General features: G+C 34.4%; 1 protein-coding gene across 1 annotated transcript in view; it reads left to right on the top strand.

Annotated features, from left to right (window-relative positions):
• The window catches only part of LOC112126381, a 143807-nt gene extending 125091 nt beyond the window's left edge, over positions 1-18716 (top strand). The window contains exon 3 of the mRNA XM_024225373.1: positions 18525-18716. Within this exon, the coding sequence (XP_024081141.1) occupies positions 18525-18673 (149 nt within the window). The 3' untranslated portion in view covers positions 18674-18716. The remainder of the gene's footprint in view (positions 1-18524) is intronic.
• Positions 18717-19419: the final 703 nt, after the last annotated feature.

Genomic DNA, 19419 nt, shown 5'->3' with positions numbered 1-19419 from the left:
CCGCTCGTCCCTCGCACGGCGGACACGTCTCTCCGGGCCGAGGACCCTTAACCTTCTGCTCTCGGTCGCGCTCTCGGTCGCGCTCCAGGCCTCGACGCCCACGCTCGTGCTGCCGTCTGACGCTCTCATCTTCCACGCCAAATTCAATTTTACTCAACTTAAAATTAACATTTTTTTTACCCGCACGCAGGCACAGGCAAGACACAAGAAAATCCATTTTTTTCGTAAAAAAAACGAAATACAACATTTTGTATATAGGTAAAAATATTTATGGCCAGGAGAATTTGATCAGCGACCTGCTGCCGTGCCCAAGGCTGCGTATAAGGCCATTTAGGATGTCGTATTTTTAAAGACTTCGTTTTATGCCGTCGGTTGTTAGGTATTCTATCCAGGTGATTTCTCCTCAGAACTCGTACCTTTAACTTTCAGTAGAAGGTGTCCGTGTGTTATCTTGGGATAACCTATGCGCAACCTGTTAAGTATGAATGAGGCTCAGGCCAGGGATGAATTTTTTAATTTGAATAATAAATAATGTATCCTTTTCGGCTCAGCGGATTCTCCATTCATTTTTTATTTATGGCTACCATTATTTTAATATCCGCTGGACGCACAGCGAAGGTGGGCACGTGTGGCTTCATCGTGGCAAACTTTGCTGCCTTAGCTGTTTGTGAGTTCCCGGTTTTGCCAATGCCTTGTTTTACCATTGGCAACGAAAACTTTCAGTTTTTCGTAAATGTTTATGGCTGATGTGTCTACGGCTAATCTCGTGAAATAGTGCTCCTGCTCAGCCATAAACTCCAGATACCATGATGGCATTATTTCCGATACAATAACTTTTCAAATTCATTTAAATCAATTGTTTGGTCCCACTAGTACAAGTAGATAGTAGTTTATCTTTTGGATGCTCACAACCTTGCTACTCCCATTCTACAGTTCAATTCTTTATAATCACGGATAGCAAGAGCTGGGTACAATTTTAGTGCTGTTATCCTGTCTGATCATCTAGTGATATATCCCACAATTAATAAGTACTTACTATATATATAAACTTTCAGCATTACATTTTAATTTGTAAAATTTTCGAATTTTCTAATTACATCATACATACCTGATGATGAGTATTTAATACTCAAAATCCGAATAGCTGCTTAAAATTTCTGTGGGTGGAACTATCTTTTCTAAAAATCCTCATGGGAAATTCTAAGTTACAACGTAATACTTCTTAAAAAAACAATGCATAAAATGGTTGCTAATTTAAGTTATCTTATAATAAAATATTTAAACAATATGTATTTACCACGTGACGATTCTGTAATTTATAACTTTTTATGGAACATGAAACCAAATTTTTATGAAAGTCTTTTCTTGAATAATGAGCAAGAACTGTACTTATTCCGACGAGGTATTACTGTTAGGAACGTATTTTCGTCTTTAAACCTGAACCTAGCGGTCGTTTCTTATCATCGCGTTGTGCCTTCGAGGGAGAAAAACCCTTGTCGTTAAGAATGGGTTTTCTTCTATCGGAATTATGTGCTAACCTCAGGCGAATTTAGATTGATGGTTTGAAAATGGATGTTGATGATTGTACAAAGAAATATATTAAAAATGTAAAGAGAGTTAACAAATCTATATCGGAGTAAATAGGACGTAAATAACAGCTTACTTTATTCATGCAAAACTAAGCTTTATAATAAAATAGTTCATGCAAGGTTACAAAAAATCCTTGTGCGTTTTATTCATGCTTATTAAAACATATATTCTGACAGATATTACTAATATAGGTAATTCATATTATTAATTTTGAAGATTATCAAATTCAAAAAGTAAAAATAAACCTAGCGATGATCCAAAACCATGCACTACTCGTTACTTTTATCATTAATTCAATTGCTCTCTAGTACAACAGATTTTTTTTCATCAGAAATGAATATGTACAACTAACATTTACTTTTTATTTGCTGTTTAACGTTTTATCGTGCTCAAGTAGTACCTAGCAGGAAGGAGGGAGGTCGGGGTGACCGTAAAATTGAGTAGAAATTCATTTTTATTGCCTTTTTACGTCGTCTGAAGGCAAAAAATCTTCTTTTTCAAGAAAGTAGAGTACAATTTTTCGTTGTGGACAAAAGAAATAGTAAATTTCAGTGACATATTTCACTAATTTTAGAGTGTTTTTTTTACTAAAAGCGTTTTACACTTTGCGCCCTGAAGATGATCTCAATAAAGATCGAAACGTTGGCACGATAAAGAAAATGTTTTTCTGAAACCTACATCACACCAGACCGCATCTCACGATTTCTGAATAATCATCGACTAACGGTCACTAATCACCAAACAGTTTTACATTTTACACACTTTTTAATACCCAAGTTCTGTCAGGATGGTAGATATATAAGATTGGGTAGAATAGTTTTTTCGTCTTTACCTAGAGCCATTTAGGGAGTTTCACATGGTAGATTCTTGGGTCCGTGGCTATGCACAGTATACACTTCTAATATTACGTCTCACACTACGATTCTCACATATTATGCTGATGACTTGACTATTTTAATGTTAATCGGGAGCATCAATTTTGATCAAGGTGACACCATTCTACTTTGGTGCGTTTTGGATAATGTTGCATTTTCTTTTGAAAATATTGAGTGCTAATCGATGGTCTTTATCGATTTGGAACAGGCTTCCGATCGATTCTGCATCAAGGTTTAGTTTGCAAGCTAAAAGCCATCATATATTCTACTCCCTTTCAATACTCAAATCCTATCTGGCTGATAGATTCTTAAGAATTTGTGTTGGATCCTCTTTTTCTTCTTCGTTGAAAAGGATTGATTCAGAACTTCCGCAAGGTAGAGTCATGGGTCCGTTGTAAGAATATACACTCGTTTGTACACTACTCTTCGTACATATCCTGATTGGACTCGAATCTTTTAATTTTGTTCAGGATCATCAATTTGGATCCATGGGTCACCAATATTCTTTAGTGTGCTATTTAATCGTGTTGTGGAATTTATTGCATTCTCTAGAGAAGACGGAATGGTGGTCGGGGGGGTCTTACTCGATTTAGAACAAGCTATTGAACTTGTCTGGCAACTGGGTTTATTATTAGTTTTTATTATTTAATTTAATTTACTTATTTATATTTTTTTACGAGAGTTCGCAACAACAGAGCCATATAAACCGGCCTGTGTTTTTGAAAAAAGCCCATTTGTAAGTATGTCGAGTTCGAATGCAGGACCGGACCGCTGGATTCGAACCCGGGAACTTTACCTTACAGTGATGAGCCCCGTGTCAACGCCTAAACCGTTGCGGCCACCGACGCCCCTAACAGGGTTTATTCTACAAGCTGAAGGACGTCACACATTCTAATACTCAAATGCTATCTGGTTTGAAAAACTTTAGAGGTTTTTCTTCTTTGCATAGAGTCGATACAGAAGTTCCACATGGCAACATCCTGGGTCCATAGTAGCGAGTATACACTTTGTAACGTTTAAAATTTAAATTTTACCGGCAATGTGCGCTGGAAGAGGAAAAGATTGGCACGAAACGCGGGCCGGACGGTTTTAAGATTCTTTCTTCTCGCGATGCCTTCTGACCGGAACTATTCTCGTCTTCTCCTGTGTTTATATTTGGCTCCGCACTTTTCATTTTTTTGATAATATGATTGTAAATTTTTGTAACTTCGATATGCTTGCGCATGCAAGTTGCAAATAGTTTTTACATCTAATTATAAGTGTTTTTGTTCAGTTAGTATTTCTTCATTTTCATTTCTTCTTTCTGTAAAAACCCTTTTTCTCTATTTCTTTAAATTGCCCTATCTTTTTATTTTAATTATTTTATAAAACCTTTATTGGCCTTCATTTAATTTCACCATTATAAAAAGCCCCTTTTTTGTATTTTTATAACTTTCAGTATCAATTCTCATTCTGCCTGTAAAATTCTCACATATACTTGTAACATCTCTTACAACAGATGTCCCAAAAATAATTAAATTAATTAAAATTAAATTAATAATATAAACTAAAATAGATAAAAATAATAATAAATTAATTAATAAGAATTTTCAAAGGTTGGTACCAATGTAAATAAAAGAAAGATAAACATAGAGGAGTTCGAGGGGACAGAGATCGGGGGCTCTCTCTCCTGAATCCGAGTTGGAACAACCTAATTAGAAAACGCACAAGGTATTTAAGATCATTCTTTTCTATTCCTAATTTCCTTCGAGTGATTGTAGTTAAATTCATTTTGTTTATTTCGATTTATTTTATTTTACAAAATTTCAAGTGAATTTATTCTGTTTGTTAAGAAAAAAAAAAAAAGGAAAAATATATTATTTTGCTTCTTGCAGTTAAAACCGAATTATTAAAAATTGTAATAACACAAATGTATTTTATTTTAATTTCTAAAGAAAATTGTTCGTATTAATTGTATCTTTCCTAATTATAGTAAACGTTTAACTTAAAAAAATAAAACAAAATATTTTATTATTTTACATTTTCATCTTTCATCATTTTATATCTTTATTAATTAACATAACTATTTTACTGAATAAGAATAAAATATAAAAATAAAATATAAAATTCATTCCTTTAAAAAATACCTCTGGGGCAAGTATAACTAACTTGTTGGGCCGAAGCTTGAAGGAAGGAATTTTAAATTTTATTGATCCACGGTTAGGTGACATACTTATGGCACAAGAATACTATCCACAACACCGTACTAGAGACATCAGTGTTTAATCTAGAAATATCATACCTTCTATATGCTTTGTAGTGCTGATCCTGTCTAGTTGATAGATTTTTGTAGTCTGAATTGGAACCTCTTTCTCTCTTTTGCATAGAGGGGAGAAATCCGTTCTCATTCTGAACTTATGATTCTGACATAAGTCATGCAAACTTATACATTCATGTCTACTCCTTAGAGCGGCGAATTACAAATTGGCGCATTAAACTTGACACATTTAAATCCAAAAGCATAAACTTTACTGGTTCATCACTGTTCCTCTAGTCTATTACAGTATTATGCCTCTTCCAATCGAAAACTTCATCCGTTACCTTGGGATGTATTTAGTCAGGTGACTCACTTGCAACTATCAAACACGGCTTCAAAGATCAGAACTAACCATCGAATTTATAAATATCTAATTTACAACAGATTCAAGTTATGCCTTGAGCCGTTACAATACAAAACTATAACTAAATTAAAAAAAATCATAATAGAGCTATATACTAATGATGTATTAATTTATGTTTTCAACAGATTTATATACAATTTGACTATCAACAAGAAGTTCTAATCAACATCTCCAGTTGCACTTCAATTTACACATTCTTCATTTTTATTACATCGCCTCCTTACAATTATTTTAGACGTCTCAAAAAGCAATGGAAAAGATCGAATGAAATATTTTATTTATAAAACGTGTTGTAATTCGCTAATAGCTAACCGGCACGTAAATTTTATTGATTTTGTATTCATTGGCAATAATGTTAATACTTTCGCTAAGCGCAGATGGTGATTAAATGAATAATATACAGGGTGTTCTGCAAACAGACGTAAATATTTCAGTAGTTTATCCTACACGTCAAATTAGGCTAAAAATCTCCTATTGTCCAACGCCTGATACGCCCAATTGTATTCGAGATAGTTAACTTTTCAACTTACTTCAAATATTCACAACTTTATGCCATAAAGTTCCTCGTGTCTCGTAAAATGTTAAATCTACTGTAAATTTGATGAAATCAATGGAAAGAACATTGAAAACCCTATGAAAATCATTTGTTTATTTATTGTAACCTTAGTTTTAAAAAAATCACTTTAGAAGAGTTTTAAGAGTTTCTAAAGTTGTAAAGGTTAAAATTTTCTTGGTTCTGTAAATATTGACAAATAGAGCCATTACACAATAGCTCCCTCTAACTGTGAACACATGCATTAAATTTCTCAATGATTACCATTGTAAAATTAAGGTTTAATTACTAACCTGTTGATTTGTAGGTCCCAAATGGTTTAGATAATAGTTATTAAGATTTTCAATTAATTAAGGTTTTGGTTGAGATAAAAATGTCAGTGTCACGAGCGGGATTCGAACCCACAACCTTCGACTAGATACGCCGCTGCTCTACCACTTGAGCCACTCAGACACTAACTTCGCATCTCAACCCCACCTTTTGAATTTTCCCTTCCTTTTGCCATTTCTCAATTAATTGAAAAGAATTTATTTGGTCAAGCGGACCACGAAACCTAATAAAAAGTTATTAAGATTTTTACTTATTTTATCAGCTTCTATTTAAATATATAAATACACAATTAATTATATACAATTTTTTTCGAAATGAAAAATCCGTGTCACAGGGGGGATTCGAACCCACTACTTTCGGCTCAATACGCCGCTGCTCCCGCCTGTGACACGGATTTTTCATTTCGAAAAAAATTGTCTATAATTAATTGAGTATTTATATATTTAAATAGAAGCTGACAAAATAAGTTAAAATTTAGTATTAATCTAGAATCACACTTGTGAATCGTACACAGTCCCGCTAATCTAGTACGGTTAATCTAGTTAATAAAAATTGTTTTTATATGAAGCCGCGATTTGCTTACAATTAGAATAAAATCGGGGAATTGAAATGAGTTTGTGACATAGGCGATCGAAGTCACGGTAGCTCAAGTGGTAGAGCAGCGGCGTATTGAGCCGAAAGTCGTGGGTTCGAATCCCGCCTGTGACACGGATTTTTCATTTCGAAAAAAATTGTGTATAATTAATTGAGTTATTAAGATTTTATTAAGATTGTTAAACTTCTATTAGAAAATGAAAAGTTGGTACAAAATAAAAAATAATAAAAAGCTTGAGAATAGTGAAATCAGGCAGAATAATTTGTCAGATCACATTCTTCAAGAATATCGTGACATGCGGTCGGGTGTGATGTAGGTTTCAGAAAAACATTTTCTTTATCGTGCCAACGTTTCGATCTTTTATTGAGATCATCTTCAGGGCCTGGGATTTACAAACAATGTTTACATTTAGGATTTAACAATTACATTTAGGATGTGGAAAAGTGAATTTATACAATACAAAATATATTTTATATTCAAACAAAGTATTTATACTCACTCAAAGTGTTTGTCTTCTGTGTAATTGTGCCAACCTTGCGTGTCGTGTTGAGACTGCCAGTGAGATTGCTGTTTTAGAAATACTTTGTTTGAATATAAAATATATTTTGCATTGTATAAATTCACTTTTCCACATCCTAAATGTAATTGTTAAATGTAAACATTGTTTGTAAATCCCAGGCCCTGAAGATGATCTCAATAAAAGATCGAAACGTTGGCACGATAAAGAAAATGTTTTTCTGATACCTACATCACACCCGACCGCATCTCACGATATCTGAATAACTATCGATTAACGGTCACTAATCTCTACACATTCTTCAAGAACTTGGACATTTTGAGTATTTTGGATGTATTGGATTGGATTTATATTGGCTCAAATACCCACAAGTATTTACAACAAACATATGCCGAGTCCGGAGTCCACCAGCAATTCTAGCTTTTGCAGTTTACAATAGAAACCGGCATGCTTGGAGAATCGCCCACCCCGGTGATCACTCCCAGACCTCTGTCTTATCCGTGCCGGGTTGGTCTCAGGTGCTGTCAACAGCTAGGTCAATTCAGAACCCAACGCAAGCAGTTCCAAACCCATTCGTACTAACGTTCATTCTCAAATACATTCGCTCCTATTTACATACCATTCATTAAATTAGGCGTATCGAATAATAGATATTCCATTAGCATTTTGTTTAAATTTTTGAAGCTTTCGGTTCCTTCTTATGTTCTATTTTGTACCAATAAATCGGTTTTGTTTAAAGTGTAATTTGTTTAAATTTTATTTTTTATTAGAAGTCAAAATCTTAATAACTAATATTTTTAAGCCGTTGTGACCGAAAAATCAAATTTTTAGCAATGAAACGGTAATTTTACTATAATAACTGACTTTTGAGAATTAAGTTCATGTGCTTACATCTATGGTGCAATAAGAACTATCTGACTTCTTCGAACAAAGTTAATGAATCTAGAAAAATCTGTAATTATTTTATGAGAACAATTACAATGGAGGTAGGTAACCCCGATAGAAGGGGTCGGTTCTAATTAGTACCTCTTCCTGTGATATGTACAATGATATTGAAAATGTAATTCCCTCCGTTAATTAAACGGAGCATTGCGTTTCTTCAGTTTGGGGAAGATGTCAGATTTGCCCGATTCAACCCGTATTCTTTGAAGCCGAAAGAGAAGGGAATTGAAAGGTCAAGAGAATTTCACTATATCCAACATGTTTTCAGCTTTCGTAGGAAAACATAACGGAAAATGATAAAATCCCCTTTGAGCGGAAACGTCAGGTGAAGTCAAAAGCTTCTGAAACAAATAATGGCTTCTTTGCTTTGAACCGCTTTCACACCGTCAAGTCTTGTGTTTAATGAAAGATACAAAATTACTCAGGAAACGACATAGATCTTGGAAAAGACGTCGTGCCGAGATAGCGGCATAACCTCGGTTTTGGTGCGGGCTCAGATTTAACGTTATTTGACTTAATTACTATCCCGCCCCGTTTCTACGTTATTTAACCAGCTTAATGGATATTATAGTAGATTTACGGAATAGCCTGACCAGGATATGAGGCACTCCATTAGCCCTAGAACAATTGTTTTATGCCCCGTCTTAAAACAGGGCGAGCCTTTTATAGTTTGATAGCTTTAAATTCCTAGGATTATAACTGTGTCCCATGTGGGTTATTTCGTTTTATTTTAAACCTTAAATAAATAGTTTCTCTTCTCTAGAGGCGAGACTAAAGTGACTTGTTTCAGCAAAGTTTTTCAAAATTTTTTTTTAACATAACTACAAATATTGGATATAAAAAAACGCATTTTGAAACATAGAATTGTTCAGCATTTTATTTGTGTTCATTGTCTACGTTTCTTTTGTTTACACACACATTAAATTCTCTCTTAACATAAAAAGCTTAACTTTCATCCATTTCCACCCGTGTTTCCGTATGTAAATTCTTTAGCATTGTCGTAGAACATAAAGTATAAATATGACATTTAAAAATATGAATCCAGGGTTTCAATTTTCTTTTTTAAATTTGCAGTATATTACGATTACCTTCAATATGTAAATTAACGACGACATAGGATAAATATACAAAACCAAAAGCAAAAGTTGAGCAGTACCCATTGATAATACGCTGGTTTAATTAATTCTATGGTTTAATTATTATTTGTTGTTAATTATTACTTTGTGTGTCAACTCTTTCACTGTCACCGCGTAAGAGATTTCACGCTCTTCGTCTCACGCCAGGAGGGCTCGAAATTGAAATCGGAAAACATGAATTGCCAGTCTCCGGTTCTCAGTAATTTTACTGTGCACTGCAGACTTGCAAGAACTTTAATCTTTTTCGTTTCATTTCGTTTCACATGGTTTCCATTTGACTTTTTACATTCAATTTGCACCAGACCAGTCTTATTGTTAACTAAGCATTTCTACTTGTAATTTTTGTTCTGCTGAAGATCTGAAGATAGATTTAAGGACATTGTTTCTCCATCCTCTGAACATTCTTTATTAGCAAAGACTTTCTCTTCTTATAGAAATTGTCACAAGAATGTATATATATATATATATATATATATATATATATATATATACACTGGCAGCCAAAATTCAAAATGCATATTTTCGCAGCATTTTAAGTCAAAGACCTGAGCTAGGTTTCATTTTTTTAGAAAATGTTACGCTGAACAACATCTCTTTTTAAATGTTTTTCTAGCTTCAGTCATTGATCAGTAAAGTCAAAAATTCTGGAACATGTTAATTTTTGTACTTTTTTCGAAAACATCAAATTGAGTTGTGGAGCAAGGAAATCGTCTTGGATCGGATCCTTATGGAAATCCATAAGCAATTTTAGTAAGGTTTCAATAGGTCATATTCCACTTTGCCCGATTTCTGGACCGTTTTTGAGTTACTTGTGACTTTTGGGGCAAAAACCTGTTTTTTACATGTCCAATCAATCACTCTCTCTCTCCGTCTGTCTGTCTGTCTCTGTCTCTCTCTCTCTCTCTGTCTCTCTGTCTCTCTGTCTCTCTGTCTCTCTGTCTCTGTCTCTCTCTCTCTCTCTNATATATACCTTTATAATAATATACATATTTGTATGTATATAATTATATAATCCATTATATTTCGTGGTCTGATTGACCAAATAACTTCTTTCAATTAATTAATCTTTTTATGTAAAGTATTGGTAGAAATGAAAAAGTTATTGTCACGAGCGGGATTCGAACCCACGATCTTCTGCTCAATACGCCTCTGCACTAACCCCTTGAGTTATCGTGACTCGATCCACTCCGACACAAACTCCCCATCTCAACATACCTTTCGAATTTTCGAATCGAATCCTCATTAACACTATATTTGAAAAAAAAATTATTTAAAAAATAATTATATATATATGTAATTATTTTTGAAATCGTCCTCGGTATTCCAAACGGGCGGCTTTGGTTCTTTCAATCAACGCGCTTTATGCTCCACGTTCAATAAAATGTTCGATAGTCAGTTTGAACTCTAACAATTGAATTTACACTATTCTTCAAGTCCTAAATAAATTGTTCAACAGGTGCAACAAACTTAAGTGTTGCAAATAGTATTTTACTTGGGCAGTACTTTGATGAATCTCCTAAAACATCTTTACATAATGTAATTTTATGAAAAAAAGGCAATTGCTGAATTTTTCTGACACTCGACAAAAAATAAAGTTGCCCAATCCAAATACTATGAACTTATATTTATTCGCACATTCGACACATTTATTTTAAGCAGCCAGTCAATAAAAAGACTTTTTTACCTTATCTCATTTTATTATTATTATTGAACATATTTACATTATTTATTAAAATCAAGGCATCAAACGAGAGCTGTTCAATAATAAACATATATCATTGTGAACTATCAACCAAATCTCTTTCTCCCTCTCTTTCTCTCCTTCATTCTCAATCACTATCTATTTATCTATCTATATAACTATCGATCTATCTTTTTTTCTCTCGTATAACTTTCTAAATCAACCTGGACGCCACACAAGTATTTAATACTCTAACATGCTGTTCCGATTGATAGGATGTTTTTATTATTAAACCAAATACGGTTTTCGATTTTGAATCAAAACATAAAAATAATAAGAAGTGCCACATAAAAATAAATACAAAACACTCTTGTCTTGTGACTTTCGGAGAAGGAATGACAGAGTGAGATAAGAAAAACGAGAGTTGGAATGGGCCGAGTGATCAAAATCTCGGACAATCCTGTGCTTTTGTGAGAGGAGGCAATTAAAGGCTTTGGAACGCAGGAGAAGAAAAGAAAAAGTGCCAGGTGATCGTACGTGTCCCATGAGAACTTGGATAAGCCAGAACCCTTGTAACGAACCCACTTTCCCCGTTCTAATAACTTATTCATTTTAATTAATACGTCCTTACTTGTTTTAATTGTATCGATGAAAGGGGAAGAGCGTTCCTTGCGTCAACAGCTTATAAAGCTCATAAAATCTCAATTAGTTTTTAGCTTCATCTTGGAGGAAGCTTATTTATATTATTATTCAGAAATCGTGAGATGCGATCTGGTGTGATGTAGGTTTCAGAAAAATATTTTCTTTATCGTGCCAACGTTTCGATCTTTATTGAGATCATTTTCATGACCTGGGATTTACAAACATTGTTTATTATATGTTGAACAATGTTTGTAAATCCCAGGCCCTGAAGATGATCTCAATAAAGTTCGAAACGTTGACACGATAAAGAAAATGTTTTTCGATTTCTAAATAATCATCTACTAACGGTACGTAACACCTGGAACTGAAACTACTTAATATGCTTTCTGCAAGTTATTTATTATTTCATTGGTGGGATTGACAAAAGCTGTTTTGGGCCAGCGTTTATGTTATTGACTGATGACACTAATTTTTTGGTTTGCTGAGTTGTACTCTCAACTATTGAGTAAGGTTAACGGTCAATTATTAAACGTTAGTGATAAAAAGATTAAAACCCCTTCAGGTAGTCACCCCTTGTGATTATGATTATAGTCTGGATGATGACCATCGTAACATAGACTGCTACACAGATGGATCACTTATCAAAGGTAGAGGGAGTGGTGCAGGAATTTACATACCAAAATTAGGAATCAACATCTCCACCCCTCTTGGCTATAACACCTCCGTTTTTCAGGCGGAAATCTGGGCCATCAATGTGTGTTGTAGAACAGTGATGGAAAATAAAATTATGGGAAAAGATATTAAAATCTTTTCTAACAGTCAGGCTAGTCTTAGGGCATTACAAAAAGATTTGTCAACCTCACGACTGGTGGAGGAAACTATAGATCTTATCAATAAGATCTCTTTCAGGTTTGAGAACAAGGTAACCCTTATTTGGATACCTGTACATAAAGGACACCAGGGCAATGAAAAGGCGGATAGCCTGGCCAAAGAAGGTTCTAATACTGCGTTTGTCGGGCCACAACCGTTATTACCCCACTCTATGAGGACAGCGAAAGAGAATATCAATAACTGGGGTATGAAACAATTCCTTAGGGAGTGGAATTTATCCTCTGGACACAGGCAATCGAAAGAGTTTGTTAAGGCGATCAAACCAGCTGAATCGAAATGGCTATTCTCTATCTCAAGGAAGGGAATTATGGGGCTGATAGGTATTCTGACGGGCCACTGCCTACTGAGAAGACACCTCTTCGTAATGGGTATCCTACCAGATCCCTTTTGCCGCTTCTGCGAAATAAAAGAAGAAACGGCAAAGCTCTACCTCGCAGAATATGATAGGTATGCTAGGTGTAGATTTGAAATCTTTGAAGGAGAGGATATCACCAAATCACTCCCCGAGATAAAATGGTCCAAAATCTTGGGGTTTGTGAACAAGTCCAAGAGGTTTATGCAGGACACGTGAGCCAACCATGTCCCGGACCTTTTAGGAATGGGGTACAAGTCTACCCAGGCATTTAACCCCTCGGGTCTTGGTCGCCCACCCTGCATAATATATATATATGCTGAGCTGTATTTCTTTCTTGAACTGCCATATTTTTAATAGGATTTCGTAATTGTAATATTAAAATAAGATGAATTTTTCTTACTATTGGTTTGAGCAAAAAGCTCTGTTTGGGCTACATTCATATCGCCTAGTTTTATGTTTTCATTGGATAGTTAATATCAATATATTTAAAAATAAATAGTTATATATAATTTTAGGCGACACAATGTTTATCTATGCGTTACGCATCTGGCGGATAAAAATAAGATTTGATTAATATCATATTTGATATACGATCCTTGGGTTAATATTAACAGTCTTTTTTTCTGAAAATTTCGTTTTGGTCATTTATAACTGAGGTTAATTTGGGCAACATCCATCATCTGGTCGCGGATGGCAGGCCGGTAATTGGTAGGATGGAAAAGCGGAAGTTGGCCGTGTGATTAAAAAGGAGAGGCGACATCTCTTTCTTCCATTCTAGGAAGAAGATCTGGGGATATCTGTGGTGACAATCCTTTATTCGCCCCCCTTTATTTAGTACATTCAGATTCGGATTCTTCGAAAACGAAAGAAACGTAATGTATGAATTATGTTTTTGTTTGCCTTTTTCCCTTTTTTTCAACCTTGCAACGGTTTATTTCCTGTTTGGCGATATGGATGAATTATTATATGTATTAATACATCGTTTGTTCTACCAACCGAAACAGGACGACAGCATTTCATGTCTTTGTAGATAAAAATATTTCATATTTTTTTGCTACATTCACTTTTTTCTTTTCAAATCAAAACACATTTATTTAATTCAAGTTCCTCAGTACGTAAACGACGAAATAGTCCTTGGCTAGTTCCTGATTCCAAAAGATTGTAAAGCTTTTAAATAATTTATTTCAATTAATTAATCTTTATGTAAGATAAAAGTCAGTGTCACCAACGATGAAGTCACGATAGCTCAAGTGGTAGAGCAGCGGCGTATTTTGCCGAAGGTCGCGGGTTCGAATCCCGCTCGTGACACTGACGTTTTATCTCAACCAATACCTCACATAAAGATTAATTAATTGAAAGAAGTTATTTGGTTAATCGGACCACGAAATCTAATGGCTTTTAAATAATAAGAAAAAAAGTTAAATTGACATCATCATCCCTTCACACAAAACATATAACATATAAAACAATCACACATCAAACATTTCTACATAGTCTAATTCTTCAACAATTTGGTTTTCCTTACCCTAGTTATCCCCGTCTATATAATCCTGAAAGGATAATCAGGCCAAACCATCACCCACTTTTTCCCATTGTCGGCTCCTTTCACCTCAAAGAAGCCGACTTCTCGTATAAAAATGGATTTATATCTCTACTTCCTTCCCCACTCCTTCAAAATCCAAACATAAAACGTCAATATCTCACTGGCACTCTCAACACGACTCACAATTATGACACTTATACACAGAAAACAAACACTTTGAGTGAGTACAAATACTTTCATTGAGTCTAAAATTTCTAGCATTGTATAAATTCATTTTTTTCCCACATCCTACATGTATTTGTAAAATTTAACCAATGTTTATAAATCCCAGGCCCTGATGATGATCTCAATAAAGATCGAAACGTTGGCAGATAAAGAAAATGTTTTTATAAAACCTACGTCACACCAGACCGCATCTCACGATAATTATATTGACAACGTTATTTAAATATCAACCGACAAAAATTAATATATTTTTTAAGTTACTTTTATAATGTTTGTTAATTACTTAAATATCAAAGATAGTTGGTTTAAAAATCATACGTCAAGAAAACAAAAATTATTTTATGCAATGAAATATTGTTAGGCAAATTTACTTTTTAGTAAAAACCGAATTTTTGTGCAATAAAAAATTGGAATAAAGGTAAAAAGTCCCATTTAATATAGTAAAAATTTTATTTACATAATAAAATAATTATCGTTTTTTTTTCACCCATTTACCAACTTACTAATATAATAGTACTATAACTATTTTATCCTACGAAAAGGAGGTTGTTGTCTGGAGGGTAACGAAATGGCGGAGGATGCGACTAATGCCGGGCCCTTCCGACCTCCGGACTTAACCATCGCAGTTCTGCCTGCTGACGCTAAAAATTTGATAAAACAAAGAAACTCAGCATCGGTGGGTCGTATCTTGCGTACGAAGAGCACCATCGGTGGACCTAACTGTTCATGAATGTTCATTCACAACAGATTAAGAATAGGCCATGTGAGGTTGACACACAGACACTAACTTTTGTGACAATGCCAGAGTATGTGTACTGCATGCAGAAAATGTTTGCTTGATATGTCGCACCCAATTGAAGGGTGCAATCCCTTGGCTCGTTATAAAGTGCGCGTAACACTGTATCCCTACAGAATAATTGTGCGTGAACACGGCAACGATTTTCTGGGCCGACTGTTCCGAGTTTTTAAGGCGACAGGGTTGTTTTATATATTTATTGTGTGAGAAAGCCGATGGCGATTGAGCAACCCATTGACCCTTAATTAGATTAGTTATAATAGTATGTCTGGAGGGTGAAGGAGGAATATCAAGTACTCCACCACCCTAACTGAATGAATGGTAGGTAAACAGTACAAAATGTATTTAAGAGTGAGTGATAGTGAGAACGGATTTAGGAACTGGTTGCGTCGGGTGCTAAAAAGACCTAACTGTTGACAGCCCCCGGTGCCCAACCTCGGCGGCTGGATTGACAAAACCGAGGTCGGACCCCTTTGAGGATGATGCTCGAGACCAGCCAATAATTTATTGTAAATTTAGCAAGCTGGAATTGCCGCTGGACTGCTAGAAGTGATATGCTTAACAATGTACGCGGATGTATGTATGTACTTGCGTGAGCAGATTTGAACTTATACAATTCAGTAATCAGTATAGTTATTTTACGTAAAAGATATTTGAATTAAGGTCATTGCTACAGGTACCTTAGAAGAAATATCCTACTTCAGAGATACGTACCTCAATTTTATTAAATTATGCTCATGAAATATAATTAATTATACTTTTAATCTAATTCTTAAAATATTTAATACACTTAATATGTAATGACCACTAAATATGTATGGATCAATAAAAACGTCTTGGAAAAATGATTAGATCTTTAATTTAAATGGAATATAGATTTATGCCTTATACATTTTTTTAAATTCACTGTGTTAATTGGTTTGAGAGTTTAGTTGCTTGAATAGCAATCGTTTAATTTTTTTCATTTTTCAAAATAGAAGTCATTTTTTAAGCATACCAGAAGTTGATGGGGCCATTTAGATACAAGAAACGTTTCAAAATTAGTGAGATATTTCGAATTTTTATAGTGTATTAAAATGGAGATTTAAGGGGAGCTTTTATCTCCGATGCTCGGTTATCCGTTTAAAATTTTTTAAGGGTTCGCAATAGCACTCATATCAACCACTAGGGTTACCTTACACCGCTCTGGCCGTGTCATTACATAAACGTTGCAGTCACTGACGTCCCCATCCCCTTTTCTTTAAAAACAATTTTTCCATCGGTCTTCGGCTCAAAAAAATCGTATCCTATGTTCGCAATCTCGTAGCTTTTACAGTGCCGTTCTTTTCCCTTCATTTTGTCCGGAAAAGACTACAGTCATAGGCGCGGGGCCAAGGTTATAATCAGGTCGAAACGGCGTTCTCATTTTTAGTTGTAGCCAACGCCTTGGAACTTTAGGTATATGCCACTTAACAATCTTATTTTTTTCGTGACTTTCCCAAGCCTTAAAAAGACTGAGAAATGAAAATTGAGAAATTCACAAGCGATGGAGCAGATCTGCGGATGTCGAATATAAACAAATTTCATGGAAAATTCTAAGCATAAGATTTTACCCTCAATTTGTTTATTCATTCCTATTAACCTATCAAAATTTTACATATTTTCTTGTATTTTTATGCTTAAAATATAATAAACATAAACAAACTAGAAAGAAATGCAATTTTGTGCAGTAAAGTATAAAAACGTGTAATTTTATGCAAATAAGTGAAATATCAAAAGAATGTTCCGTGTTTCGAATTTGTGTCTTGGTTTTATTCCAATCGGAGTTATCAATAAAAATATGCAATTGCACGGGTGTCCTTCCTTTACTTATCATTTTACAAATAATGAAGCCGTTTTTTATTTCTATTTGTTAAACGCCTGACAAATTCATATTAGTGTTATATGGTTATGTAAAATATGTAAACAAACATTTATTTTTCAAAGGACGACATATTTCATCAATTACACGTAGCAAACACGACGAGAAAATATATATTTATATAAAATACGCTCCATCACATGATCGGCCATTACGCATACGAGAATTCATACCATTAACATTTTATCTAGGCTGTTGGGTGGAAAATTCTCACTTTTTACAAATTTTATATTTTTAAATAATAAAGGAGGCGGATACCAACTGGTATAGGGTTGTTTAATTAATTATTTCTGTTAGTTGGTATTTCTATATTTCTATCAGTATTTTTCCATATTATAATCGTTAAAATGTATATTTGTTATATTTTGTTCGTTCCTTTCTACCGTTAAATTTTTTTATTGTTATCTCTAGCCTGGCTCAGTTACTGTTATTAAATCAGATTGGTTGTATAATTTGTTTATATACAATTAATTAAGGTTTTCAGTTGAGATAAAAATGTCAATGGTTCGAGTGGGATTCGAACCCACGATTTTCGGCTTGATACGCCGCTGGTCCACCACTTGAGCTATCGTGACCTCGATCCACTCGGACACCAACCTCCCGTCTCAACCATACCTTTTTGAATTTTCCCTCCTTTTTGCCATTTTTCAAATGTCGTGTAATCGGATTGGATTCTCGACGACAAATGAAATGGCCACGGAGATCATTAGTGAAGGTATACTTCATTTTAAACTTATTAAATTCACTAGTTTCGTGGTACGCTTGACCAAATAATATCCTACAATTAATTAAGGTTCAGTTGAGATGAAAAAGTCAATGGCCCTGAGAGGGAGATGGTAGTTGAGATGGGAGGTTAAGGTCCAAGTGGATCGACGTCACGAAAGCTCAAGTGGTAGAGTAGCGGCGTAACAAGCCGAAGATCGTGGGTTCGAATCCCGCTCGAGCCATTGACTTTTTTATCTCAACTGAAAACCTTAATTAATTGTAAGATATTAATTGGTCAAGCGGACCACGAAACTAGTGAATTTAATTTGTTTACATAGTTTCCTAAATAATAATAATAATTACATATTTAAAAATAAATTATTATGACAGCATTCTTATTCACACTTGCCATTTTCCTTAATTACGCAAAATGCCACCTATTTGAAATTACAATAAAATTTATAAAAGGCGTTCTTCTTTTTCCCCGTTATTGTTCACAATGTTTTGTCAGTTTATGTTTATACAATAGCCATTAGCATATAATGTAATGTTATTTGTTATATTATTATAAATGTTATATTGTTGCAGATTTTCCCGGGACGAGCACGTCGAACATTGACGTGGTCGGCAGCGGATTAGAAGTGGTCGAACCGGACTCGCTCGGTTCTACACAACTATTGTCCGTCCGATTTATTAGCAACAGCATTTCTGTATTTTCCGACAAAGCACTCCAGTAAGTAATTCCGTTATAATGACGAAAAAAAAACGTCAATACATCAAACAACGTACAAGTTTTGTTGAAGATTTAACCATTTTAATTGTAAACAATGATGGATTGGTCGATGTTGTTAATTAGGTTGAAGTCCATTACCCAAAACTACAATGACTAAGCATAGTTGAAAGGCATGCGAGACAAAGCAATTGACCAATTATAGCAATGGGCGTTTCACCATTTTACGTATAGCTATACAGCGTTGCCCGATTTAGTGTGTCAGCGCTTGGCCTGTTTGTTAATTAGAATAAAAAAAAGCAGCAATCGTATTATTGTTTTAACCAATCATTATTACAAAAAATTTCATTGAATAATTTAATTCATTAATCTAAATACAAGACAAAGTTTTATTTTTTATGAGTAGGTGAATTTAATTTCGATACTAGTCGCACAATTTCTACGGGAAAAAAAACCGAATACCATATTCGCAATCTCGTAGCTTTTACAATGCCGTACTTTTCCCTACTTTGTCCGGGAAAGACCACAGTCTTTGGCGCGGGGCCAAGGATATAAGCAGGTCGAAACGGCGTTCTCATTTTAATGAATTCTGCGAGTCACAGTCTGAATCCTGTACCAAAAAATGGAAGGGATGTATTTTTTCCACATACGAGTAGCAAAGCAATTAATTTTAAAGATAATCGATGTGTAAAGTTTAGATTAAGTAATAGACAATAATTTGATGTTAGTGATAAAGACTAATAGCTTAACTAT

This window comes from Cimex lectularius, unplaced genomic scaffold (assembly GCF_000648675.2).
Source record: "Cimex lectularius strain Harlan isolate CLEC.00 unplaced genomic scaffold, Clec_2.1 scaffold11, whole genome shotgun sequence".
In the NCBI taxonomy this organism is placed as follows: Eukaryota; Metazoa; Arthropoda; class Insecta; order Hemiptera; family Cimicidae; genus Cimex; species Cimex lectularius.
Note: the sequence above shows the minus strand (reverse complement) of the source record. Positions and strands in the feature narration are given on the sequence as shown.